Genomic DNA, 27,256 nt, shown 5'->3' on the forward strand with positions numbered 1-27,256 from the left:
ATTACACTTCTCTTATTCCAGAAAAAAATTGCTTCCAACATTGCTTTTGAGTTAATACTTGCCCACTTACATACTTAAAATCTGGTTCACATGAAGCATGACGCAAAAAAACTACCGGAAGCTTTGCATTAATCAAAATATTAACCCAAAATATTATATTGACCAAAAAAGAATTTTTTAATCAATAATCACAAATTTCTACATAAGATCTTACAAATCACAATCGAAATGACCGCCTTTAGCTTCAATACAAACACCAAATCTCTTCCAGAAATTTTAGAGGATGTGCGCGATCATTTTCCATGCGAAATGCCTTCTCTAGTGCTTTTTTCAGCGAATCCAGTGACTTGTGCTTGAAAGAGAAGGCTTTTTACTGTAGAATCGACCAGAGAGCAAAGTCCAAAAGACTGAGATCGGGTGAGTTTGACGGCCAAACACCTCTGTCAGGAGACCCGGAAGATTGGATCTCACACCACTCGTCCGGTCTTCTTTGCGCCGTGGACTGGCGCACAATCATCGTGGAAGGTCCAGTTAATGTCCTTAGTGTTTTATTTGGCCCAGAAAATCACCGCATCCTTAAAGTTTCCATAGCCCGTCACACTTCGTGTTGACCACCATGTATATAACATAGGAATAGATCAAGGAATTGTGTGCTTTTTCACATATCAGGAGCTGATGAACGTTATGGTAGGTGTTCGCCATAGTCTATGCTGTTATTCACAACTTTACGACAATAGGCATCGATGGGTAGAGGAACTGAGTTAATGGCATCACTCCACGAATCTGAGGTGGTACGGGTTTCAGGTGGAGTATTCGTACACGGGATCGTAGACTATGGAAAGAAGGGTGATTCCGTCCATTTCTTCCTAATTGCCGTGAAAAACGGCCCGGAAGATACGGATTCGAGCGATCTGGCGTGTTATTCTCTACAAGGAGTTCGATTGGAGCGCGGTAGCCTTGTGCACGCGCCGCATATTCCGGGCCATTTTTACGGCAATTTGGAAGAAATGGACAGTACCACCCCCTCGCCATAATCTACTATGCCGTATACGAATACGCCACCTGAAATCCGTACCACCTCAGATTCGTGGGGTGATGCCTTTAACTAGCCCGAGTTATTTTATATCATTAGCGATGTATAAAATCATCCAATGCGACGACCAGCAGGAGAAATGAGTGAAAAGGTGGAATAGGAGGTATAGAACTGATGCATGGAAAAATAGCGCTGTTTATTTATTTTGTTTATTATTTATTTATTAAATAATAAATGAAATAAATAAATAGTGCTACTCGAGTGAAATAGCCAAAAAAATGATGCAGCGGAATAGTCCAGGAATTAAAGTGAAGTGATTGAGAAGTTAAATCAACGAGCACAATAATGTTGCGCATTTATTTTAACTTTTAATCACTGCCGAGACCTTTGAAGCGCACTCGGTAAGAGGTCCGACTTAGACTGCACGATCAATCGATGGTTCGAAACTGCTCTAGTGCCAACCAAGGCTTTGATAACATCGGGATCAACAGATTTGTGCCACACTTGTCCGGGAGGATAAAAATACTGACTTGATACAGCGGGTGGGCCCGGACGTCGTTCTATAGCCCAAAACAGATCCCTGAAAAATCTCAACGATTCCGAATTTGCAGTTAAAGTTCGTGGCGTATCTTTAGGGGCTGCCATTGGATATTGTCAACAAAACTAAGGCAAACATGGATCCGTTTTGAAGCTACCACGTACACAAAGAGAACGATACTACTGGATTAAGCAAAGGCACATCTTCAAGACACTTTAAACTTTTTTTTCTTAATTTATTGCAAAGCTTTCTAGAAATTTCTACGATAGAAAGAGTTTATAAAGGGGATCCAAGTACAAAGTCATAACGATTTCGAAATTTCAAAAAATGACAGCTTTTGAAGGGTAGTTCGATAGTTTGGAAGAGGATCTTTTGCAAAATGATTCACGCCTCTTCTTCGCATCTCCACGGCAACTTGTCAGCTGAAAAACGTGGAATCAATCATTACCATGGGCACACAATTTCCAAGTGTCTGTGCAGTCGTGACAGCTAATAATAATGTTTCGACGAAAGGCAAACGGGGGGGGGGGGGGGGTTTAGGGGAGGGGGAGTGCATGTGCATACAATTTTCAATTTTCTAATTTTCAATCTCGAAGATCTATGCTGGAAGCTGCTGTCACCAGAAACAACAGTAGTTACTCTTCATGGCGGACACTTTGACACCCTGGATTTTTGCGGAAATACTACAGACGCGGTAATTCCTCGCGAGAAAACGAAAAAAAAAAACGCGAAAATCCCCTTTTCCTCCGAAAAAAAACGCTTCCTCCTCTTTTGGAAACGCTTATCCATGCCAGGTCCATGTGTCAAAAGATTTCCAACCGCTTTCCTGGAAATCGATAACACTCGTTATATTTCTTGTATACGGTACATTGTGCATGGAGTGAAAACAACTCTTTACCATCCGCTGATCTTTTCGTAGCCGTTCAGAGACGACCTCGAAAATCCAGAAAAGTGCATCAGTCTATTTACAAGCAGACATCTCCGGTAATTCTACAGAAAATGAGAAAAGAAAAGGAATTCTACATTCTCTATAATCTCGCTATGAATTGACAATACGTTGTAAACTACGATGGTATTTAGATTTTGCACCAAAGCCACAGATAGATACGGTAGAAATAGAACGAAGTTTTTTCTTGCAGTGTCCCAGAACTTCTTACACAACCAAATAAGGACCTTATTGATCATTTTATTATTAGGTTGAATAATAATTAAGTTCCGCAAAAGTACATGGTAATGATTCTTATAGCTTACGGATACAATGGATTGCCCGAATAAGGGATTTTGTTGTCGTTACGCAGATAGAACTTCGATTGGTGTTTAGACAGCATTCCAGTATTGTGCACCTTACGTTTAATTTTTTTCGGTTCACCATGAAAATGGAGAATTAAAAAAAATATAAATACGCTACATATGTGATGCTTCAAGAATTTAAACAAGGATACAATGGATTGGAGCTTACGGATACAATGGATTGCCCGAACAAGGGATTTCGTTGCGGTGCTGCGGACAGGGCTCAAAAATATGCAGTGTGTATGGTAAAGGAGTGATAACTGATTGGAAATTGATTTCTCAAAATCAGTTCTGGAGAACGTGACTTTGAAAGATGAAGCAAGGCGGGTGTTAGCCTTTCAGACTTCCATGACGATATTTTAAAGTCAATATTGGAACGAAATCCAAGCCCTACAACGAGAGAACTAGCAGAGAAGTCCAATAGGTCACAATCAACTGTTTACCGCCATCCAGAGAAATTTGTGGAAAAGAAAACGGAAGTTTTTCATGACTCAACCTAATATGTATAATAGATCTACCTACTACAAAAAAATTCTCATATATGAATTTATGACAAAGAATTCGTATTTCTGCTTTGAAAAAAATTACAAATTGCTTTCCGGAAAATGTGAAGACCGAGTACGATTTAGATTGAAGAATATAACTACGGTATGTTAGCACAGAAGTCTGGATGCACTTTTCAGGGCTATAAAATTAAAATGACGTCATTCCACTGCAAATTGCTAATGTTAGCCTTCGTAGAGAGGATAAACCGCAAAACAAACTGCAAAACAAGGCCTTGCACTGAAAGGACACATTTGCCGGTGGTGGAACGCGAAGAGAGGGAGAATGACGTGATTTGAAGGGATTTGAGATGAAACGAAGCAAATCAAGTGCAACGCTATTTCGGAGACAGGAATTTCCCCAAAAAAAAGAAAAGAGAAACGAATTTGTTGGTGGTACTAGGCGCATTGTGGAACCGAGATCACTAAAGAACTTTTCAGGGAATTTGAGGTACTTTAGGGAGGTGGCGACTTCGCCACAGCGTTCCCTATCACCTAAGAGGAGGAGGGGGGTGGCGCCTATTCCATCCCGTACTGAAATAGTCAAAATAGTCGTTTTGACTGTTCTTTTTCCGTAAAGAAGATATTTAAGAAGTGTTGCCCGGTTATAACTTAACTTTGCACTTGCCATCTGCACTCTTGCAAACGTTTCGCTAATGAGGTAGTGTGTCCCACGACGAAAAAAAAAAGCCCAGCTGCGAATGCTGAATATCTCATTATGCAACAATATACTGAATACAATACATACAGTATACTGAATACTGGGGTTTAATATTAAAAATGAAAATGATTAAAAAAAAATAAAGAGAAATAATGGACATATCCGTAAGCATATAGTAAGCAATAGACCAAGGGCAATAGTATAAGATAAGAATTGGTGATGTTTTTATTTTGATATATTTATAGTTTATCTTATATTTCATATTTCATTCTATACTTTATTTAATTTTTAATTTATTGATTTACATTACAACATTATTCATTGAAACTAAGACCTCAACCTTAATTAACGTTGATAATTTAAAATGTTCGAAACCAAAAGTAGAATTCACATTACACTCATAGATTTTTGCTTTACTACCATATTTAAAAAAAAATAAAAATTTCAATCAAGGTATCTAAAAAAAATAACTACTTAGAGTGTACATAATTTGATGAGCACAACCGATTGTCGAAGTCGAGTAGACAGGAATTCAGGGAAGAAAATACTCCTCCGAGGAGGAAAACAACTTCGATTCAAACGCTTTTGTTGACTTGAGTCGACGCTTTGTTGACAACTATGAGAAAATTGTGGTGCGTACTCGAATAAATCCAAAATAACAACCTTTCGAAGCATTAAATAGTCATAGGAATGTTTTGTGGCAGTATTCTATCAGGTACGGACATAAAAATACCCTGCCCTCAGGCGTTCAAGTCGTCATATTCGAACGTATTGGACACTTAGAGGTTCCCGTGACTCTTCTGTTTTTACCTGAAGCAAAATGAACTTCAGGGGTCTACTGGATAGAATGGTTGGGCCATGACGACATCTCAATCTTTTTTTTACTTTCGTTTTCCTGTCAAAATTCTGTCCCCAAACCAGAAAAAAAGAAAGAATAAAGAAAAAACGAAAAGAAAGAATCTAAAAAGAATTCTGTGTTGAATTTTGTCAATGTCAAGCATACATATGTTGTACACTATGCATTTCGACGAATCTTCAAAAAAAAAACAAAAAAAAGGAGAAGAGCTTCCCAAAGAACCTACGAATCCATCGATTTCCATCAGAATCCATTAAAACATCTCCTGAACTACGTAAATAGGTAATCCTGCTTGGGAGCTTGATTACCCATCCATTTCTTGTTTCCACAGGGAATTACATTTTACGCAACGCTGGAAAAGCCGTAGATAAAATTTGCAAGCCGAACACGAGTATTTGTTTACTTGTTTTTTTTCGTTTGTAATTTGAAATTTTTCTTACCAGCTATAGGGATATTCTACCGTAACCACCGATGTGCTATCAAAAAGAGAAAAATCACTTGAAGAGATAATAAACTAAAAATAAAAAGTATAAAAAACAAAAAAAATAAAGTAAAAAATAAACAAATATGGATAATATAAATATGAAAATAATAGTTGAATAAATCACTTAATAAATAATTCCACACTTTCTTAAAAACCCTATCATATTCTTTTGAACCGCCCTGGTCAAACGTTGGCTTTTAAATTCGTTGGCTCAGTGGTGGACCACGTTTGATTGATCATTGATCCGATTGATTGATCACTCATTGATCTAACTCGATATTTACAGCAGTACTCCACTGCATAATCTACGCAATGAACATTTTGAGAACAGTTAAGGCTTGGGAGCCAGGAATAGCTTTGGTTTATGGCTTACGCTTTCGACCTGTAGACGAGCATTGAAAATAATAGACAATAAATAATAAATAAAAGCCAAGATATCGAAGTCTTGGATTCATGAATACGTCCCGAGGATTTTTTCAAACTTAAAAATATTCTATTCAAACTCAATATATAACCGAGGAGAAAACAGAAAGTGCTAGCAATTAGCAAAATTTTGCAAAATCTTTTGATGAAGAATTCCTGGATCTTCACGAAATTAGTGTGCCTTAATCCTTTTATTTTTTTTTGCTTCATTTTTTCCTTACGACCATGAAAATGGAACGTCTACTGAACAAAACAGAGCAATTTCGATAACTTCCATTCTTTTCCATTCAAATGCGTGCTAGAGGTGCTAAAGCAGCTCGTGAGAATTGCGTCGTTTACGAGTGGGTATCAAATGATGCATGATAAACGTGGAAAATAACAGAAAATGGTGTAAACAGAGAGAAAACCACCAAAGAAACAAAAATTGGGGAGGAAAAATACAATAATACATCGAAATACCTGCTGAACGAGGGAGGAATTCGTTGAGGATGACATCATGTATTGAAATGAAGAGTGTATTATAGATTGATTCCGTTGTATAATTTCTTTTGTCTGGAAAAAGTTCTGTTTTGCAAGAAAAAAGATTGAAAAAAGAAGAAATTTTCCCTCACCCATGACATGACGATGGCGATCAATGTGTGATCCGTTCTTGAGGTCAAAATTCCACTTTTTGGTGGCGAGGAATAATGGAGTTTGGTGATTCCAAGGATTCCTCATTTCCCACACATTTCCCACCAATCTCAGCTTCAACGAGCCTATCGTATTGATAGGAATTTTTCGAGAAATTATGTCAAAAAGTTTTGTTTTGTGTTTTTTGACACTTTTTCCAACGATCCCTATGAACACTTAGTATGCGGAATCAATAAGGTCAAAAAAAAAAATCAAAACGCTGCTGTCGTGTGGATGTGAGAAATTCCCTGACAAAAGACTTTTTCTCTCCTCATTCCCTAAAAATTTTGTGAACATTTTTCATTTTTATGTACATTATTAAACTTAAGAAATTTTAACCACTTATTCCTCAACCTAATAATTATCCATTTACTTCGGAACAAGAATATCAAAGAATGTCCGAAGAGCACGAACAAATTGCGGTCAGACGCTGCTATTTTAAACATTATTTATTTATTTATTTATTTATTTATTTATTCATGCATCTGTTTATTACGCTACTCTCTGGTGTGGAAAAAGAGATGTGACAAGAACAAAAAGCGAAAAAAAAAATGCAATGGATACAGATCGAAAAAAAAACAAAATAAGGAAGAATTATTAGCAAATAAGATATAAAAAGAATAGCTCCTGTGGAACGTACTGTACTGTCATTCCCAAATCCGTTACAGTTAATGCAACAGAAAACTGTGAATTAAAAAGTATTCAAATAAAAATACTTTCTCTGAGAGTTTGTTCACTTCGGAGTCGTTCTTCCAGTAACGACTAGAACAGTCAATGCAGAAGCTTGTGAAAAGAATATCAACGTTATCCTGAATCGTTCGACATTTTCCTTGGGAGGGATTACTGACAAGTATTATATGATAAACGTAGAGACAATGTAACAAAGTTTCATGCAATCGTAGTTCTTGAGTGGTTTACAGGCTATAAGTAGAAAAAGTGAGTAAAAAAAAATGGGTGATGATTCTCATACGTTAAATTTGTTCTGAAAAATGACCGAAAGTATAATTACACTTGACGTTCTGAGAGCCTTAGAGCCAATTTTGGTGATTTTGACCTCTAATACTTAGGAGAGTTGGTGAGGTGAAGCTTGAGGTCCCCTACGGTTCTCCCTGACGAATTCCTCCGTTCTGGATTAACTGATCACTCAAACCCTGATATTCGTTTATCCACTATAACGTTCTGGGTTTGAGAAAGGATCTCGCGTGAGGATTCCTCACATCCCGTAGCAAGAGAATGTCAACCCACCACACAATGTCCAACGAAAGGCCTACCCTGCTGAATAAAAATAAGGTGAAATTGTAGTGGGCCTTGTCCTTTCTTGTCTTTGGTTCATGACACAGCTGCAGGTATTTCCAAATAAATAAATGAATAAATAAATTTTGAGCAATATCTGAAGTGGAGACGTGAAACGTTCAGTTATATGCCCGAACCTATCCGAATTAAGGTCAGCTCATGGGAAAGCGGGCGCATATTCACGTAGGCTTTCGAGTTTTAACACCTTGAACTTTGACGGATTATCCGGAAATTTCGCTCACCTCTTACTATACTCCTAATTTTAATAATTTTTAATATTTTAATGTACCCCATATATACATATGTGTGTATGTATACATTCTGAGTTATGTGACTTATGAAAAAAAAACATTTGTAAAAGATCACCATTTCCAGTTCAATTCATAATTCCGCAATTTCACAATAAAACGACATGTTCAGCAATTCAAACCTTCTCGTGTCTTGGAACCTCAGCATATTTCTGTCTATGTTTTTCATTAATTCGCCTACGAGGAGAACGAAACCTCGGAGGTATAAAAAATAGAAGATATGTAGACATACATATCCATAGTTCATTTGTCCTCAGCGTTGCACCACAACTACTATTATATTTACTATTCAGCATATCATTTCACCAGATTGACGTACTGCAGTAGGAAGGTGGATTCACTGGGAGCAATTGTCTGTTCAAAGCAGTTAACGCCTTTCATCCTTAGTGAAAGGTACGACTTGCTGGCTTCATAGCCTCCAGTGGACCTTGGAGGAAATGGAAGCTACAGAGGCTGCGTAACTATAGGTAAGGTTGTTGAATTTCAAGCCAATCAGGGTAGAACACGATTTCAAATTTAAGTTCCATTAGATTTGGTTTCCTATCAATTCGAAGGTGTCGCATCACGAAAATAACGTAGTACGGAAACCCTTGGGAAACCGTAGAGTTTGGATCATAGATCACGGAAGCCAGCGTGGCTCCGCTCAACTTCCCCACATCGTTGTAAACATTGGCGTGGAAGACGGTGTTCGTTCCAACAAAATCAGTTGCAACGCATCGTTCTGTTCATCGTTGTGCACGTGCCGCGTCGTCGCGAGCGGTCGAAGAACAATGATGCCTCCTCAGCAGCCTATTCAAGTAAAACTAACGGATAGCCTCCTGAGGGGACCGAAGCGTGCACGAGGGACGTGTTCTAACGTACCTCGTAGGAACGAAGTCCGTTTCCGCGTTGATTTTTAGTAGGATTGAGCAAATTTGAGTGCAGCCGAGCGATTTTTAGGACGATTACGAGGAACTGGGCGGAGCTACTTTGCCTAATAGTTCTATAAAAACGGCTTCCGTTATCTACAGCCCCAACTCCACGGCTTTCCTGAGTTTTCCATACTACGCCGATTTCGTGATGCGCGCTACCTTTAGGGACACAGACAGAGACAGATACAATAAAATTGAGTATTTTTTGCTACCATCATTCAAATGAGGCCAAGCCTGGGTTCCGCCATGGCTACCGATTCTTCTTTTACTCTTTTACAACCTATACTGGTTCAGCGAAGCGCATCCATCTAACTTACTCAACATTTAAATCCTATCGCTAACGCCACCTTACTTATCTGCATCTTATTATCCGCACTCATTAACTCAAGAAAGAGTAATCTGGCTATTCTGGGGCAGGTGAAGACAGTACATGGCTGTGAGTGCCAAGGGAAGATTGGACGAAATCCACAATCTACATCACGTTTATCGGAGGTGGGCTTACTGGAGAGATCGTTGAATCAAGCTAATTTTGAGTTTAAAAAAAAGTACTGTTGCTCCTCCACGTCTTCGCACCAACAACAAATTATTAATGGTGGCTATCTGAGAGTAAAATTTCTCTGTAAACTGGTAGGTAGCAACCAAATTTATTGGAAGAGTAGTCATAATCGTTTTACATATGATGAATAGGCTTGATTGACAACATCACAATCATGAAATTGAAGCTCTTCCCATATCGTTTATCTTTGGTTTGTCTCCTTTGAAGGTTCCGGCAATCTTTTCAAAGACCACCATCTGAAATTTAGTGAGTGGAGTTTCCTGGTAGCAGAAAAAACTAAAAGTCATCCTAAAAGAGGAATTAGAAAAGGAAAATTTTAATTTTTTTTTTGCAAAGTCAAGCGTTTAGTTGGGGAAAAATCCCTCTGAAAAAACCCACACTCCCTCCCATCTCATTCCTCTCGGAATTCCCGCTCATATAGTAATCAAAGATTAAATATAATAAATAGGATCAAAGAAACAACTTAGTCTCTTAATAAATATAATATAATTCAATATAATAGGTGTTAATAAGTAATGCTATAATGAATATTAGAATATAGTGGTATAGCTAAAATAAAAATATAATATAATACAAACCGCGCGGGTGCCCGAGAGCTCTCTATCCAGAATCAGCTTTTAGTTGATTTGCAGTAGCTAATTTGTAGCTTAATTTTGTTCTCCTTAATATGATTTGATTCAACAACGGGTACCTTTCCATCTCTGCTCTCTTCATTTCTTTCCTCCTTTATCCATCCTCCTTACGACTCCCCTCTTGCTTCCACACCCTCCTTACGATCCTCTGCTATGAAAATCTCATCGCATGCTTGAACTTGTTCGTAATATATCTTTGAACAGATTGAAAAAGATAGCTTTGAAGTTACTAAAATGCTACTAGGCAGAAATCCAACGTGAAGCTGGGCTGACGACGAACTCATTTACCATCTCATGTGATTTTGTATAAAACAAAACTGCAAAGGGGATCTCGATTTTGACGTGGTGCGGAGCCCAGAACGAGGTCGGATAGAAGATTGGGGAACCCAGCGTAGTCCCGCTCTTCCTCGTGGAGGACGATGACTTCAGTTGCAGCCCTCCACTTCTGTGCAACCGTCGTCTCCAGCGTTCGAAGATCGGTGATGTAGACCGATGATATCTTCTCATCAGCTTATTCCAGCGAAGCCAGTGACGATTAGGGAAAAATGAGCGGAAGCATACTGGGTTCCGCAATCTACTATCCGGACTCTACGTTTTCACTGTAGGTTCCGCACCACGTCATCGATCATGATACGCTGGCTTTTAACGTAACGCAGTGCAAACGTCCGTTGTGTTCGGAAGCAACTTACGTCATCGTCATCACTTTCAGCCTCCTTTCTCGGACGCGTCACACTTATCTTCGCCCTGCAAAACTCAAAGTCGGTCTGGTTACTTAATGACCTTTACTGAAACTCAAACAAAGGCAAAAGGGAAAAACTGAGACCAACTTAATATCCCCTCCTGGAAGCCAAAATAAATGGCGAAGGTACCGGTTTTTGCGAAAATCAACTTTCCAAGTTTGCCATCCTCGTCTTCTGTGCAAGGGTAATGCTTTTTCAAAAAAAAAAGATGGTGTTGAAATTGGTTCCCTACGGAACCGATACATAGGGATGATAACATACTATGTTAGGAAGGCAATACTTTGATGAACAGGTCAATGAGAGGTGAATCAACAGAATAGTCTCGAATAAAAAACACTTCGGTAAAATCCACCTTTCGTTGCCAAAAATCCAGTACAAAAATGGTTGCTCTTCACTGCTTACCGAACCCAGACAGAAAACAGTGTTCTCGGCTATCGTGCTTCTGTAAGTTTATATCTTTGTGATATTAGTTCTTGAAGGCGTTGAATCTGCATTTGGAGTTTTCTGTTATACACACTTAGAAATATTTTTGAAAAGATTCCTAGAAGAAGAACTTCAAGTGAAAGTTAGTGAGCCCTGCGAAACCTTCAAAAATATTTTCTTGTGATTGTTTGCAGTACCTGCACGAACACTGAGAAAGAGGAAAAACAATTTTTTTAAAAACTACTAAATTACTGGAGTTATTCTTAGGTAAAGGTGAGATCAATTTCAATAGTTTGGACCAATTACATTGAGTCGTATTTACATTGATCTATTGACCGCTTCTCACATTTTCAACAACTATGTACAACTTTGGGGCAGGAGTAGTGTAACGGTTAGAGGTTCAGCTTCCTGCACGATCGATCGGAGGTTCGAATACGCCTTAGCGCTCACCAAGACTTTCATCCCTCCGGAGTCGATAAATTGGTACCATAGTTGTCTGGGAGGATAAAAGCACTGACTTGACACATCGGCTAGCCACCGCAAGTCACTTACTCACTTAAGTCACAGGCCACTTACCTCGTTCGTAAACCTCAAACAATTCTGAATTGTACAGGCCACTTACCTCGTTCGTAAACCTCAAACGATTCTGAATTGAAGTGAATGTGGGGCGCACCCCCAGCGGATTGATTAACGTCGGAAACTCTATCCTTTATCCTTTATGTACAACTTTGTACTAGGTAGGTATCAGCACATAGCATGAGAATAGACAGACATGCAGATGGGCAGATAGATAAATCACAACAAAGCGGTAAATACTGTCCATCATAAATGAAGGAAAATGTTCTGAATCTCCGAGCAATGAATACACCGGCCAGTGAGCACCTGCACAAAATGAAATAGCGTACGATATGTTAAATCACCCATACAGTTGTGAAGAATTGCTTCACCGAGTAGATATATTTGTTCAGGGAACGTATCAAGTGGAAGGACTAAAACATTAAAGAGGCTTGTAAACGCTTGAAAACTGAATCAAATGATGAAAAAGGAAAAGTCTCTACCGCAAATTTTGCAAAAGCGAGCATGGAGCGCGCACCAGGCGAACGGTCAACGGGGCACGAGGGTGCTGGCGGCAAGTTTTGTATTCGTGTGTTGTTATTTTTTTTAACCGAGATTAATAGTCAAAAAAGGGAAGATAGGTAGAAATTCAAAAAAAAAGTTTAAAGAAGGAGAAAGGGGGAGGGGAATCCGGCTTGGGTATAAACAGTGTTTTAAAGAGGGTTTCCACGCGAGGATATGCTGAGCAGCGTAGATGTTGATGTTGAGTTCAGTTATCGTGACTATGAGTTATGTCTGGTGCCGTAGTTGTACTTTAAGGGGCTCCAGTAGCGCAGTATGGGAGCTAGGCTGCTCAGCGCGTTTTCATCAAATGTGATGAGTTGTTGTGAATAGTTGTGAAGTACCGAGGTAAGTGGCGCCTAAGTTGTGGATCGTGGAGCACCGAAGTTGCGGTTAGCTGTGGAGAAGAGCGCGTAATGGTCAGCACCCTTTGTTTGACGTTGACGTGAGATCTTCACCGAGAAGGGCGAGGTCGCGTTGGGCCGGGCCTGGGGTGTCAAGTATATTAGTAGGCTGTCCGCTATGACCCGATGTCAAATTTAGTAGGTTGCCCGGTATGGCCCAATGTTGAGATTAGTGTCACGGTGAGTTGCGTTGTTTACACTGTTTGCTAGAGTCACTCGCTTTCTAGAAATATTCATAGAGTTTGGCTTGGGTTTAACTTGATGATGTGTACAGTTCGTCGGTCCTGTCTTTTCGGCGCGTCTCGTTTGGATTTGATTTCGTTGTGGGTTCTCTTTCGCTCACTTTCTCTTGAGATTTATGGCGCATTTCTTGAGTTTCGAAATTTTCTTTGAATTTGAATTAGATGTTGCAAAACATCACGTGATCGATTTGGTCGTGGCTCAGAGTGTTGCGAAAACCTGACCAATTTGAATTTGAACGTGGGCTTCCGAAACACTTATGCATGACTTGGCACGTGGTGTCACGCGGTACTACGAAACCCACGAGCCAAGCCCCGCGCGACCCCGCCCCGCCTAGTCATTCTATATACGGAACCTCTGCGATCCGGTCCTGTTAGAAATTTATTCACTTTGTATGCCCCTGGTAATCATTCGCTATTGGTATTCTCTGGTTGTGACGTTTGTACTGCTATTCTTCTACTCTTAGTTGCAATCATATAATTTTGTTTTTAGGGAGAAGAGAGAGCAATAGATGTTAACTATGCAGTTACTTGAAGTAATCGTCGTTAGCTGCATGATAAAGATCGAAAAGCCTAGGCTCCAATTTGATCCCTTACTCGGTTTGAAATTCGGAGATCATGCTTCCTTTCTTTCTTGGATTAAAGTTTATTGTGATATTCTCCTCGTTTCTTTTGAGGTAAGAGTACTTGAAACACCGTAAGGCACTCATTTTCTACCTTTCTCTAAGCTTATTCCTCTGAAGTAACAGAGGAAGTATTTACTCAGTGTACAATTTTGAATTTCGCAGCGCGTTAGCATTGGTCCAAAGGGCGGAGCCTCCCGCAGCCGAGTTTAAGTTTAGATACGAGTCATTCAGGAGATGCAAGAGGGCTCGTATTCAGATGCTGATATCAGGTCTGCAGAACAGGCCCCCTTGGGTAGTCACGATACCGTGACCTTAACGCCTATTGTTGATCGCATTAAGCCAGCTCTCAACCAATTAGTTTCCACAGGATGGGGTTCCGGTGTTATTCACGAGGCTAGGGCGCCTTTGCCGTAGGACCCACTCGTCGTGATTTGCATAGCATATTGGGTTGTCTAGATATAAATGAGACTTTCGTGGCAGCGCTACTTCCGAAAGTATCAGGAAGTATAAGGCTGCGATTTTTTTTCTTTTTCGTTTGTTTACTACTTTGTTCGCTTTCAGTTTGTTATTGGCAAATTTCGATTGCTTGTGTTTGAAATTTTTTGGTTGTTTCGGAAAAGTTGGACCAGAAATTCATCGTTCGTGTGAGTGTGCTTTACGATTTCAAACAAGGCAAGGGTGCAACCGAATCCCTTCAAACTCTGCATTCGAGCTTTGGAGAGGACTCGATGGAGAATGCTCATTGATAATTGTTGAGAAAATACATCATGGAATAAAGCTGTTTCTTTCTTGAACTGTGATTTGCATAAAAATGGGTCAAATGTCTCATATTTTGACAACCTAATAATTCTCGACCAGCATGCCATCAGTGTTATTGCCTCGTGTAGAGGAATTTGACGACGGCTCTTAACTCCACTTACTTCTTTAAAGCAGCCCGCTTTGTTTTTACCTCCCTGATACCTTATAATAGCCTGTTGATGGACTTGTTTTGGGTCTCGTTCGTCGAAGGAGTCGCGTGACTCTCCTCCGGGCAGTATTTGGAGGAGCGCTGAATGTACTTTCCCTCACGCCCACTGCTTGCGGCTTCCGTTCCGAGAAGGTTCGTGAGCATCAGTTCAACTCGGCCCGGATGCGATACAATGCCTCTTTGACATTGCGGTTTTCTGAACGTCTGGCGCGCCCTTGGGCAGGTGTGCCATATCGTTCGTCATTTTCTTTCGATGCACCCAGAGAAGACTTTCGTGCCTCTGCGAGTATCACCCCTAACCCATGAAGATACGCACTGGCTCGCCGACAGGACAGCATCTTTCGAGAACTACCGTCGTTTCCAGGAACTAGCCAAGCGTCAAATGGTCCGGATCTTTAACATAGCCTGCTCTGCTTTATCTGCGATAAACAATATGCATGACGATCGATAGACTCACTAGGTGACTGCAAGATACCCAGTTTTCACATCTTCCTATTGCGCGTTCACTTCGTTCTCACGGACATTGCGACCGAAGCTGGATGATCTGGGAGCTGTCCATTGGTCATGTGGATAGTCGGTGTTAATGCTCTCATGCGAGCCACAGTTAAACGAGCAGATTTGGCGTCGCACTCCAAGAATTTGAAAGTAGTCGTCGACATTAGCGGTTGGCATAATCGAACGGAGGAACGGTGCTTATAAAGCACTGTTCCTCCGTTCGATTTCGACTTATAAACACGGTCGTCCCATTGACAAGAACATTTTCCTTGACATCGCTGTCCGTTTGAGAAAGACATCGACCGCCGCCGAATCAACTAGACGAACATATTTCGAGAATGTGCCTTATCGTTAATTTCGTGAGGGTCGGCAACCTTTGCCACTATAGATCGAGTAAATGGGTCTGCCATTCTTGGTTGCCCTAAGAAGTAGGGCCGGAGATCAAATTTTTAGAGACTGTCAGTCATCAGGAAAAAAGATTTTGCTAAGACCACATATTCCATGCCCTATTATACTAACGGAACCCAAATCCATCAAAAACAAAAAAAGATGACTTAGAAGAGCTTGTGGTGCTCTGTGGAGATGGGTTTTCAGAGATGCTTGGAGGTGATTTTAAAAAAAGGTTACTTTTAGAAATCTACAACAACCTTGCATCAATACAGTTTGTAGTTCTAGAAAAAAAAAACGAAACTCTCTCATAGTGTTCGATGAAGCACCAAGCATTACATTTCATGTTAGAGTGTTTCCTCTAGACTTGACTTGCATCCTATCCGTACCTACCCAAATCAAACAGCGTTTACGAATCTAATGCAAACCTATTTCTGGTCCTACTTTCCATTTTTGTTTGGATAGAGTGCAGGTCTTTTACAGACATAAGTAAAGTCAGTTTTCATCTATGCTATTGGGAGTGGAACTGTTGCACCAGAACACGAGGAGAGCAAAACGAAAAATTGGTTCAGCACTAGAAAATATTTGAATCCCATGTCGGGAATATTTCCGTGCACAATTAGGATGCAGCTGATATGCAACCAATCCCAGACGATGATTCATGACGCTTCCTACCGTAGCCAAGACGGCTTCCTATCTATATACCAAGGCATCCACTCTCCATTGTTTGTGTCTTGGGCTTTTTCCCTTATTCAAACAGTTTTGATTCGCAAGTAAATGGAAAAATTTACAAAAAAAAATAATACCTTTTCTTAGCATCAATAGATGCAGCGAGCGACCTTGTGTGAAATAGCTGTAGATACCTCAGCAACATGAACAAGATATAGCTCGAAAACGGCTGAAAATGTTTGTCCCTTTTGTCTTTCACATTCGTGATTTCCCAATAAATTTTGAGAAAATTGCTCGGTAGAAACCTTGCCAACGTTAATCATGCATCATCCGCCGCGTTTACAAGCATGATCGTTATCAGCACGTTGTAGCTCTGCCTCCGCTAAACGCAATCAGAGATTTGAGTATACGCTTTGGGAGGCCACAAGCTATGGAGCCAGCAGTTTTGTATGGCATAAGTTTTCCAAATATTGCGAAAGGGGCTTTTGTCCGAAACACTGTTAGAATCCATGACTGATAAGTCGAAAGAAGTAGAGAAAATACGAACTTTTGGACCAAGGACATTTGTTTGACAACAACCGCAGAACCACTGATTGCAACTCCAACGATCCATTCTGTCCAGAATACTTAGCTATTTGCATAGATGCATCCTGAATCGCAGGGAACCTACGTCAGAGGACATTCTATTATAAGCATCAGAAACTACACCATTCACTGCAGTAATGCTAGTGAAAAGAAGGGTTTCACAGAGATAGTAGTATATTAGTAGATAACACCTACAATAACGTGTCATGCAAATCAGATACAAATCAGATCAAATCATCGTTGTGAAGTCGTCTAAATCCGTCTTTCAACGATCGCAGGATCGCAGAGGATATAAACTCTGGGTCGTAAGTGCTTCCAACAGAAACCGGTGAGGACTGTAATGAGGACCCATTCTATAACGAACTCAATACATTGGTGTTGAAGATATGCAGCCAGTATGTCAAAATTGAGCGTAACGGGAAATTCTAACAGTCCGATCCAACAACGTCCTTGAAAAATGAAGTAATGTTCTGTGAAGCAAACTTGTAACAAGGGTAATTATCTGATAGGTGTTTGTGAGCACACGAAAATCATCTTGACTTATCAAATATAGCGAAGACAGTATTGATAGGGAACTAGTACTCCTGCTGAGTCCCATAAACCAGGTATACTTTGCCAGGATAATGACCAAAGCGTAGCAGTTGCACTCAAAGTTTGTGCTGTCATTTGATCTGGAATTCAAATCCGCTTCGGACTCTCCTTGTGGAGAGCATTTTCTCAAGGTGCATAACGCCAATGGAAAGTCAGGAAAGTTCATTCATGTGAATGATGAGATAAGTCGACAGTAAAGCAGTTGCTGCCGTTCGAACAAGAACTGCATGTGCTCCATGATTCGGAGTAGAAACTGAACAAGGCTACAGGCCGTTCATTATCGCTGTCTATTATGCAAAGGACAGTTGAGAAGGGTCCTCTTTTAGCACCACTTGGACGTTGTCGGATCGATCCTGAATACGCTGCCGACAATATTCAGAGGCACCGTATAGAGCAGCACAAAGTTGCGAGATGTCATCAGTCTTGTGTTGATATTAACTGCCTCCTGCGGTTGTAAATTCGCCCTGACAAACATAGGGGGATGTGAATCTCCTCGAGACCCTCAACGGGAGCCAGGGTGAACGGACAACTATTTTTCCTATCGGTTGTCCGTCCACTCTAATTCCTATCGAGGACCTAGAGTGTCTGGGATGTATGCTGGAAACGATCACAATCGCGAGAGGGATAGTCAACAAAGATTTGCCAACAATAGCTTTCAACACATGCACTTTGCGGCTGTGATAGACACCCACAACTGGAGTCGAGGATAGCACCATCTACGGCAAAAAGTGGCCGCACCGAGAATAAGCTGCTCAAATGACTGTTTGGCTTCTCCTGGCCTACGGTAGTACAGTGGTGCGGTATGCTACGACGAAGAACTCAGCAGCGTTTGAAACATCAACATCTTGCCTCTTCTAGAAGAGACGGAAAGCCATGTTCGCTTCTTTGGTCACGTTTTAAAGAGACCATCAGATTGCTTTGTCCAAGTTGTCTTGAGGATGCTTCCAGACTGAAATTGGAAGGCGTCACTTAGACGTATTAGAAAGTTGTTCACAGAAATGGTCAACGTGACGTCCCACAGTATATAGAACAGTAGAGCATGGACAGATTGAGAACACCACCCTAATATAAAATCATGTGCTATTCGTAGCATACTTCAGTGTGTTTCGGACCTTTCAAATTATTATTTTTACAAAAAAAAACTTCCACTACTTACACTTTGATGCCTTAGAAATAGATCGCATGATGGAATCCATCGACCTAAAAACTATAGAGTTAGATGACTCAAAGCAGAAATGAAGAAATAGTAATTTACTTGTTTTGTTGACTGGTTCAGTACTACAGTATGCGTCAACGTATGCATCGACAATTAAGAAGAGTATTGAACACACAAGCGTCGCACACTGAACGATAACAACTATATTACTAAATTCCGAGAAGCATTCGCAGAGAAGGTGGGTAAAGAACAAATGTAGGAGGTTCTTTATCATTTTTTAAAAATTAGTTTGCTTGTTTATTTGTACAATAAATGTACTACATTGAATAAAACAAGATGGAAAATTGTAACACGAAGTAAAACAACAAGAGAGTATGATAATGTTTTAGACAGAATTTCAAGAACAACCGGTAAGGAGGAAGTAATTCTTGTATCTGAAGTCAGTTTTTTTCTAAACCACTTGAACTCATAGCTTTTCTAAAGCAAGGACTACTGCTTGTAGATAAATTAATAAGTTATCAAATAAACTATTAGTATACTAAATATGTATATCATTGGGCTAGTGGAACTGAGATTTCTGAGTTATTTCTTGGAAAATTAACAACAGATTGAAAGTATGAAACGACCACTACTAAAATTTGTCTGCATTTTGTTTATTGTTCTTTTTTTAATCCGAACGTTTTGAAAGTTCTCCTTTAAGATGACGTTAGATTCACTAGGATGAAATTTCACCCTAATAACAATCCGAACATGAATGATTGAGTGTACATACATTGTAAAGATCAAAGATCATCAAAAATTGTTTACAGATGTTTCAAAACGAGGCACCAGAAAACCCATAAAAATATTTTGTTCTTACCCATACAACATAAACAGGGACAAATAGCATTGTTCTGTTGGTTACGATACCAATAACTGCAACAATGAGCGATACGAACCAAAACGCGAGGCACGTCGTCCAGAACGCCACATCGTTTAATCCTGAAAAATTTCATATTTCCAAAGTGAGCGAAAATGTACAAATGTATGTAATTATGTTGTTTTGAGATCCGTGTTTGGTTGTATGTCGTGGTTATATCTTGAAACGCTAACAATGGCAGAAATGTAATGTACTAGGTACCTGAACATAAGTAAATACTTAAAACGAAATTGTCTGGTGTGAAAACCTGATGAGAAGCATAGAATTTAGCTAATCCCTCAACAGCCTATTCTTTTCATTGGTTTATCTGAATAGGCAGATGAGGACACTTCATTGATCTCCAGCCGCTCGCTTGTGGGCGCGGCGCGTGCACGAGTGTGCAGCGTTTTCACGTGCCTTGTAGGAACAAACGTCGTTTCCCACGCTGCTTTTTCAGGACAGTTAGAGGAATTGAGGGTAACCACGCTCATATGTACACGCAAACTTCATCCTGAACTCTATGTTCTCCGAAAAATTTCGTGTTTCATGATACGCTGCCTTCAGCCTATTTATGATATTGCTTCACATCTATAACATCCCACCTCTGCGATCAATTGCAGGTCAATCATCTGACTCGAATGATTTAATCAATAACTCATTAAATGCGTTGTTTCCGTAGAAATCCCGTATAATTTTAAAGAAAAATTACAAAGGTAAGTCCTTTAAGCTCTATCTGATAACAGTCGCTGAAAAATCCCTTATTTTAACACTTTCAACAACTTTGGGAAGGTTTTTTCATGCTGAAAAGATATTATTATTGCACGAATATTAAAATAAAACACTCACATACAATATTTCAGCAAACGGAATATTAATCTACGAGCAATTCCTATATTTAAACAACTTCTATCATCAATCTACAGGATATTCATACTAACAAGGCTACATTAACAAAAAAATACGCGGAGACAAACAGTACACGTAAGTTCCACCACAATATTTGAGGCATTAATAAATAAATTATAAATGAATAAATAAATAAGTAAATAAATAAATAAATAAATAAATATATATATATGAATGTATGTACATAGGTGTTTATGTATGTGTATGTATAAATATATAGATACGGATATAGATAAAACATACATAATAGTTTTTATATATACCTATAATATATAAAACAGTACCTATATCGCTCTATTTATACATCTAATATATAAATAAACAACAATACCTATACATACATATACATTAAATATAAATTAAACATAAATAAATAGGAAATAACATAACAAAATGTTTTATATACCTATATTAGGCCTTTTTTATATCACATCATGGCGCCTTGTCCTTTAATTACAGTAGTTTCTTTCTTTCTAATTATAGCGCACTTCGTTCATATACACTATCACTATTCTTATCACATACTAAAATAGATTGCATACGACTTCGAATATTCTACTCCTTTTTGATATATCTCTATTATTATTTTGATGTCTTTTCAACTACTTAGATAATATTATTCTCTAAGATATAAAATGAAATATAAAAACAAAAAATATATATTTACACCATTTGACCCTCATAATTTCACTATTATCATTCTAATTTAAAATGTAATTAGGTTGTAGTTACCTTACTTAGGTGAGTTTATTTATTTATTTATTTATTCTATTTACTTACATTTTTAATTTTTTTAAAATTTTTCTTCTTTTCTCACTTTCTTTCCTCTTTTAAAAAAAATATATATATACGTGTACCTTGCAACTCGTATCTTCATTATACTTCTATACTTTATAACATAACACTACCGATGTGGATTACCAGTAGTCTCTGGCATGGCAGGGTAAGAGCTACGCCTCCGGTGTGTTATTATTTAGGTAGTGCCAACCCCTGGAAGCAGCCCTTCCGAAACCATACGGTAACCTTCCCTCTGACTAGGGTTTAGGTCTGTCCTAGTCTTAGACTATAGGCCTATAGGCCACTTTCAAACAAATACAGCTTACACCCATTCCCCCTATTATTTTCAGGAACACATATTCTACAAAAGTAAGGTTAACGGTTTATACAACCTATGTACTTAATTTTGGTAATAACAATGAGGGTCAAAAATGTTCTAATAATTGTTTCTATTGCAATAATATTAACTTCAGCAATTATATAACATCATATACAAAATTATATAACATCATATTTGAAAAATTTGAAATTCGAAAATATTTTACTTTCAAATGAACCTTTCAGTACCTGAAATATCACTTGCAGCGATTATCCATACAACAGTTGCATCAATAAGAATTAAGAGTGTCGCTGTCACCTGAATTTGGATTAATTATGGCGGAACTGTTCACCTCTTCATCAGGCGGCTACCAGCCGAATCTTTGCACTTTGCTTTCTTCTGCGATACCGATCATTCCTAATCGTCCTGTTATAATCCCGTCTACAGTAATGTGATTCTACAACTTCTACAATCTAGTTTTACTGTAATCATTGACTAGTTTTCTAGCGCTCCTCTCAGAGCGAAAAATGTACCGGCGTCGTCTACAGTCTAGCAGAAATTCTACCGCTAATTTTGTTATTCTATTACGTTGTCCCGGCCTAAAATATTGCAAAATCATTGAACATATTGACTGTAGACCGAATAGAGTTACAAATGACTTCAAAATAACTTATTACATTATTCATCCATAAGTACGTAATTTATAATAAAATATAGGATATTTATAAGTTCATGATATTATAATCCTAAGAATCTTTGATATTTAACATAATTTATAATTTTTTACAATATATTATATTTTCATAATTTCGAAACAAACGTGATCTAGATAGGCCCTATAAAAGTATAGTAAAAAATCAAATAATAATTAAAATAAAGGAAGAAATAAAAAATAGATGAAAAAAACTATATAAATGTTTAGAAGTCATTTGTAACCTACAGAGAAGAAGAAAGTGCAATGCATTACCATTAGCAGAGATCTTACGAATATTTTTCGCTATATTTCTGAGCAGGTAGACGATACAGTAGAAATAGGATCGAAAAATTAAATCGTCACTCGTGTATTGGGAGCTGAGGCAACAGCTACTTGAGGTACTTTGCGAAACTCCACAGGTGTACCGATAAATTTTCTAAACAAAAATCGCCGACATCCTCTTTCATTAAAAGCTTGAAAGACGGAGCTTGAGATCATGAGGTTCGATTCTACATGCTCGACGAAATGGGGGCAAATGGGCACAGTACCACTTCTTCATGGAAGAAAAAAAATTATGCTTTAAGAGAAAAATGGAATTTAAATCGGTAACCAAAAAAATGCATTAGTTCTACCATGTTTTTCCTGCTCGCTTGCCTAGCAATGGTGCTCACATCGTCTTCAGTGTAAGTTCATGGTTACATTCGTATTTTATTATTCTTTATTATTAAAATTATTCATTACTAAAATTTTTATATCCTCTCTTCCACGCAGTTTCGTATAGCTGCACTACACGCAAGTTTCTTTCGTTAGGTCAAGTACATAGTAGCTATTCCAGAGCGTAGTTCTAACAAATGTTACCGAACCGGAAGACGATGTAAAAACTAAAACTGAGAAATTATTGTTTACTTTCGAGTTGAAGAGTTCGCTGCCGACAACAGATGATGTTGGCTTCAAAGTCACGACTGGATTCTTCCCCATGGAAATCCCTAGAGCCCACCTTATTTTGAACCTTTAATAGATAGAAAATTAATTTCTCATACATACAAGATGATGATGCAAGATTATATGCACTATATGGATTCAAAAAAATACAGTATTTGGAAAGCACTTAACGTTATCCTGTTATATGATGCGGAATTTTTAAATGTTCTTCTTTCTCTCTACCCGTCCGCCCGATATCCTAAAATCGATCAACTAAAGCAGATCCAAGAACTCTTATCCGTATAAAAAAATACGAATTGGTACTAATTGGGAACGACGAAAAACGACGAGCTTTACGGAACAATAAGTTTTTTTTTAAAGATTAAGGAACTGATGGAGAAAAAAGGATTGGTGTCGTTTGTTCAGAACGAATTCTTATGTAGAAAGAGATGTCTACTGTATGAGTGTAGAATATCCGGAAAGAATTATGCGAAAACAAGGAACATTACAAAGAACAATGACCTTCTCATTAAGTACTGTTTTAAAGGCAAGCCAGAATCTCATCCCTTCGAAGATGTAAAATTGGCGCCAATGTATTTTGGAAAGATAAAAAAACACTGACACGATACATTATTTGCCACCCGCAAGTTAATATGTGGGTGTGTATTTGTTCATAAACCTCAAACAATTCTGAATTGAAATCGAAAACGTTGGAACACCCTTCGTGGATTGATCAGCGTCAAACACGTTGTCCTTTTGGAGCCCGAAAATGCAGCTCATATTTGTCATCCTCTTCCACCATTACCAGAAATAATTTCACTTATACTGTTATCGGAATAATAAGTGATTTTTTTGACAAAGGAAGTGTAAATTAAGAAGAATGTCTGGAAAAACTTTTGAAAAAACAAAAAAAAAATCATTACAATGAATTCTTGAATAGTTCTATGAAGTAGAACAACAATCACGGTCCTAATACAATGTATTAAACGCAACATATCGCGAAGTTTGCGTAATGTGGAAACCTTATAGAAAACATGTTGTGTTCGGGGTGTGGATCACGAATGAGAGCGTGTTCTCTTTCAATCTTCTTCAATCCAATCGCTAATTCTCGTGCTAAAAACGGCGTGGGAACGGAGTTTTTTTCTACGAGGTACGTTAGAACACGCTTTTTTGTAAACGTTCCGTTCCCTTCTGCAGCCTATTCATTGGTTGAACATGAATAGGCTGGTGAAGAAACCTCATCGATTTTTGGCCGCTCGCTCATGGACGCAGCGCGTGCGTGAGGGTGCAACGTTTCCACGCACCTCGTAGGAATGAGCCCTGTTTCCCGCGTTGATTTTTAAGGCGATTAGAGGAAACTGAGCGAGGTCACGCTGATATTCGTTAACTGCTCCTCAAACGCTTTATTTTTTCCATGAGATTTCCACACTAGGGCAATTTCGTGATACACCCTGGCTTCAAGTCGATGTTACTAGTTCTTTTACTACAATTGTAAATGTCGAAGTGGATCATCCGGTAGAGGAGCGCTGTAGCCTTGGTCAAACAGTCAATCGAAGCTACGTTGGCGTTGATTAGCTGATTGGAGCATTCCTTGTTTTTTTCCCCCTTTTTATATTTTTCTTCTTTCGCTTTATTGTGTTTGACTAGAACTAGTAAGCTTAGCCGGATTTTTTTCTGTTGTTGTTTTTTCGCTTTTTGTTTCTTTTTTTCGCTGCAAGGGTGTCTCTAAAATTTTGATTAGCAGAGATTGGGTTTGTGCAACGTTTTTTTTTTTTGAGTGACCATACATTAATTTGGAACTTGCAACAACTGCAACTATAAAGTGACCGTAATCACGCACAACGGCAAACGAATAACAAGGAGAAAAAGCAATCATGAAAATAAAACGAATTCTAGAATCTTAAATAAACTATAACGAGAACTCCAGTAACGAAACTGATGAGGAATTTTCGTTTTTCCCCCCACGTGATCCTCTAATCGTTCCGTGAATCATAATCAATAGATTTTCGTTCTTTTTTTGCCCCAATCTCGGGAGGAAAAAAGAACGAAAGCCTATTGATCAATCGTTCTGGCTGGGCCAATTCCCCTCAGCTCATAACGCGACGCGTGGACTCTTCACGTTTGACGCCAGGACGTTCGCATTCTCTCTGGAACAAAACTCTTTAAAAAAAAATGTTTAGTTTCTTTCGTTGCCGATGCGATGAAATTTATTTATGTTAAAGTACAAGTGCGAGGATCATAGTTTCCCTAGACGTTTCATTTCGGGCATTTTCTAGAACCTCAATATTTCTGCCAAAGGAAAGGTTGGATGTCAGAACGTTCTGTAGACGTTCTGTGTCTCAAGACGGTCCTGACGTGAAGCTCATCTACATCTAACTTTTTTTTTACAATGAAATCCTTAAGATGATTGAGTTCTACTAACATTGCTTAGGGACCCACTTCCCTAAGATTCTTAAATTTGAAAGACAATGGAATTTAAGACACTCACATCGTTCATGCTGTTAATGGATTCGTTAAAAATGTACATAGTACGAATGAATATTGTTTGTCGAAGGCAGATGCAAACAAAATTCTCACAAAAACAAGACAAACAATGTATCAAAAGAAAAAATGTTGAAAATAAAAAGGAGGAAAATGGTTCGATGGTGCAAAGAAGTATGCTTTCAGAAGCTTTTAGGCAGAATGTATATGCTTATTGCTGACTGAAAAACAGTTGCTGTAGCATACATCGATGCCTGAGAATACATCGTTGATGTCGTTTCGCATATTAAACACTTAGGAAGAACATAGAAATTAAAGAAATACAAAACAAAGTGTGCATAACTTATATGTATACACGTAAGAATTAAAGTTATGGAAACGTAACGTATGTTATGCCATTGTTGATGAACAGAATGCGAATCATAGTCCCATACTGACAATAGAGCTTTTTTTATTCTTCAGAGCTCGTCGAATAATCCGATAGATTGTCTATTGTATTGTAGCGCTTAAATCGATGCGCCAGAACATATATCCTGCCCCGTTGCTTTCAATGATAACATTTCGTTCACATCCTAATTTTGTACCAAGTCATTTCTGACACTTTTGATTGATTTGTTTAAAGGCATCACCCCACGAATCTAAGGTGTTACGGATTTTAGGTAGAGTATTCGTATACGGGATCGTAGATTATGGAGAGGAGGGTGATTCCTTCCATTTCTTCCTAATTACCGTAAAAAAGCCCTGAAGATTCCGGCGCGTGCACAAGGCTAGCGCGCTCCAATCGAACTCTTTGTACAAAGTAGCGCGCCGGAACGCTTGAAGCCGTATCTTCCGGGCCGTTTTTTACGGCAATTAGAAAGAAATGGACGAAATCACCTTTCTTTCCATAATTTACGGCTCCGTATAGGCATAACCCAACTGAAACCCGCACCAAACCAGATTCGTGGGGTGACACCTTTAAGTCAAAACAGGAATTTATCTTTCCTAAGTAAGCACTAGCTGAGCACTAGCCTTCATTTGAATGTTTTGAATGTTCGTTTGAATGTTTTCTGTTGGGCGATGAGGCCGTTTGAGAGAATAAGTCATTGATTTCTTTGATTTTCCAAGCTCCGATGAGGGAAGGGTGGGGGTAATGTTAGCTGTTAATCAATATAAATACCGATCATGGCTACAACTCAAGCAAATCAATCAAAAGCTACGTATTCAACATGCCAAGATTCAAGGACAGTCGAAAATGGACACCACTGAGAGATTCTCAAGTTTTTCGGTGGACATCGTGTTCAGGTTCGCCGTCACTGATGCTAGCAAATTTTTGTGAGCATTGAAACGGTACCACCGTTCTTGGGACCCAAATTTCATCAACGCAAACGAATTGGGACAAGTACCATAACCATTTCTATGTTTTAATTCGTAGAAGCGCTAGTGTAAGAAAATTGATGTTCTGGCACAGAAAATGCTCCAAACACTTCTTCATCAGATTATGTGGAACAGATAGAACTACATATGTACATATTAACATGAGATCCTACAGTCTTTCTGCCATGCCCGAGCTCCATTTTTATGAATCTTTTTTCCTCCTATTCGGATACGGAAACAATGTTTTACAAAGGATAAAATCACTGGCGTATCAACCCTCTTGGGATGCTTAACTTAACGCTTACTGCTA

At 38.8% G+C, this 27,256-nt stretch overlaps 2 protein-coding genes across 4 annotated transcripts; both read right to left on the reverse strand.

The window, feature by feature from the left end:
- Positions 1-1,405: 1,405 nt before the first annotated feature.
- On the reverse strand, positions 1,406-6,325 carry RB195_012889 (uncharacterized protein; the record flags this gene model as incomplete). Its single annotated transcript, XM_064202470.1, has 3 exons — positions 1,406-1,613; positions 5,229-5,272; positions 6,287-6,325. 3 exons carry the CDS (start codon positions 6,323-6,325, stop codon positions 1,406-1,408), a joined length of 291 nt encoding a protein of 96 aa, XP_064058351.1.
- A 3,391-nt stretch (positions 6,326-9,716) lies between these two features.
- Positions 9,717-25,606, reverse strand: RB195_012890 (uncharacterized protein; the record flags this gene model as incomplete). Of its 3 annotated transcripts, XM_064202472.1 has the most annotated exons (12): positions 9,717-9,800; positions 10,886-10,940; positions 11,024-11,110; positions 11,289-11,378; positions 16,400-16,491; positions 18,595-18,638; positions 18,694-18,781; positions 19,454-19,575; positions 21,743-21,812; positions 23,095-23,197; positions 23,302-23,348; positions 25,598-25,606. In XM_064202472.1, the coding sequence occupies 12 exons, from the start codon at positions 25,604-25,606 to the stop codon at positions 9,717-9,719; spliced, it is 891 nt and encodes a 296-aa protein (XP_064058353.1). The 3 variants fall into 3 exon arrangements, with proteins under 3 accessions (XP_064058353.1, XP_064058352.1, XP_064058354.1); XM_064202473.1 differs by lacking the exons at positions 11,024-11,110; positions 11,289-11,378; XM_064202471.1 differs by lacking the exons at positions 23,302-23,348; positions 25,598-25,606 and having other exon boundaries at positions 23,095-23,166.
- Between the last annotated feature and the right edge of the window lie 1,650 nt (positions 25,607-27,256).

The sequence above is a fragment of the Necator americanus genome, chromosome V, assembly GCF_031761385.1.
Source record: "Necator americanus strain Aroian chromosome V, whole genome shotgun sequence".
In the NCBI taxonomy this organism is placed as follows: Eukaryota; Metazoa; Nematoda; class Chromadorea; order Rhabditida; family Ancylostomatidae; genus Necator; species Necator americanus.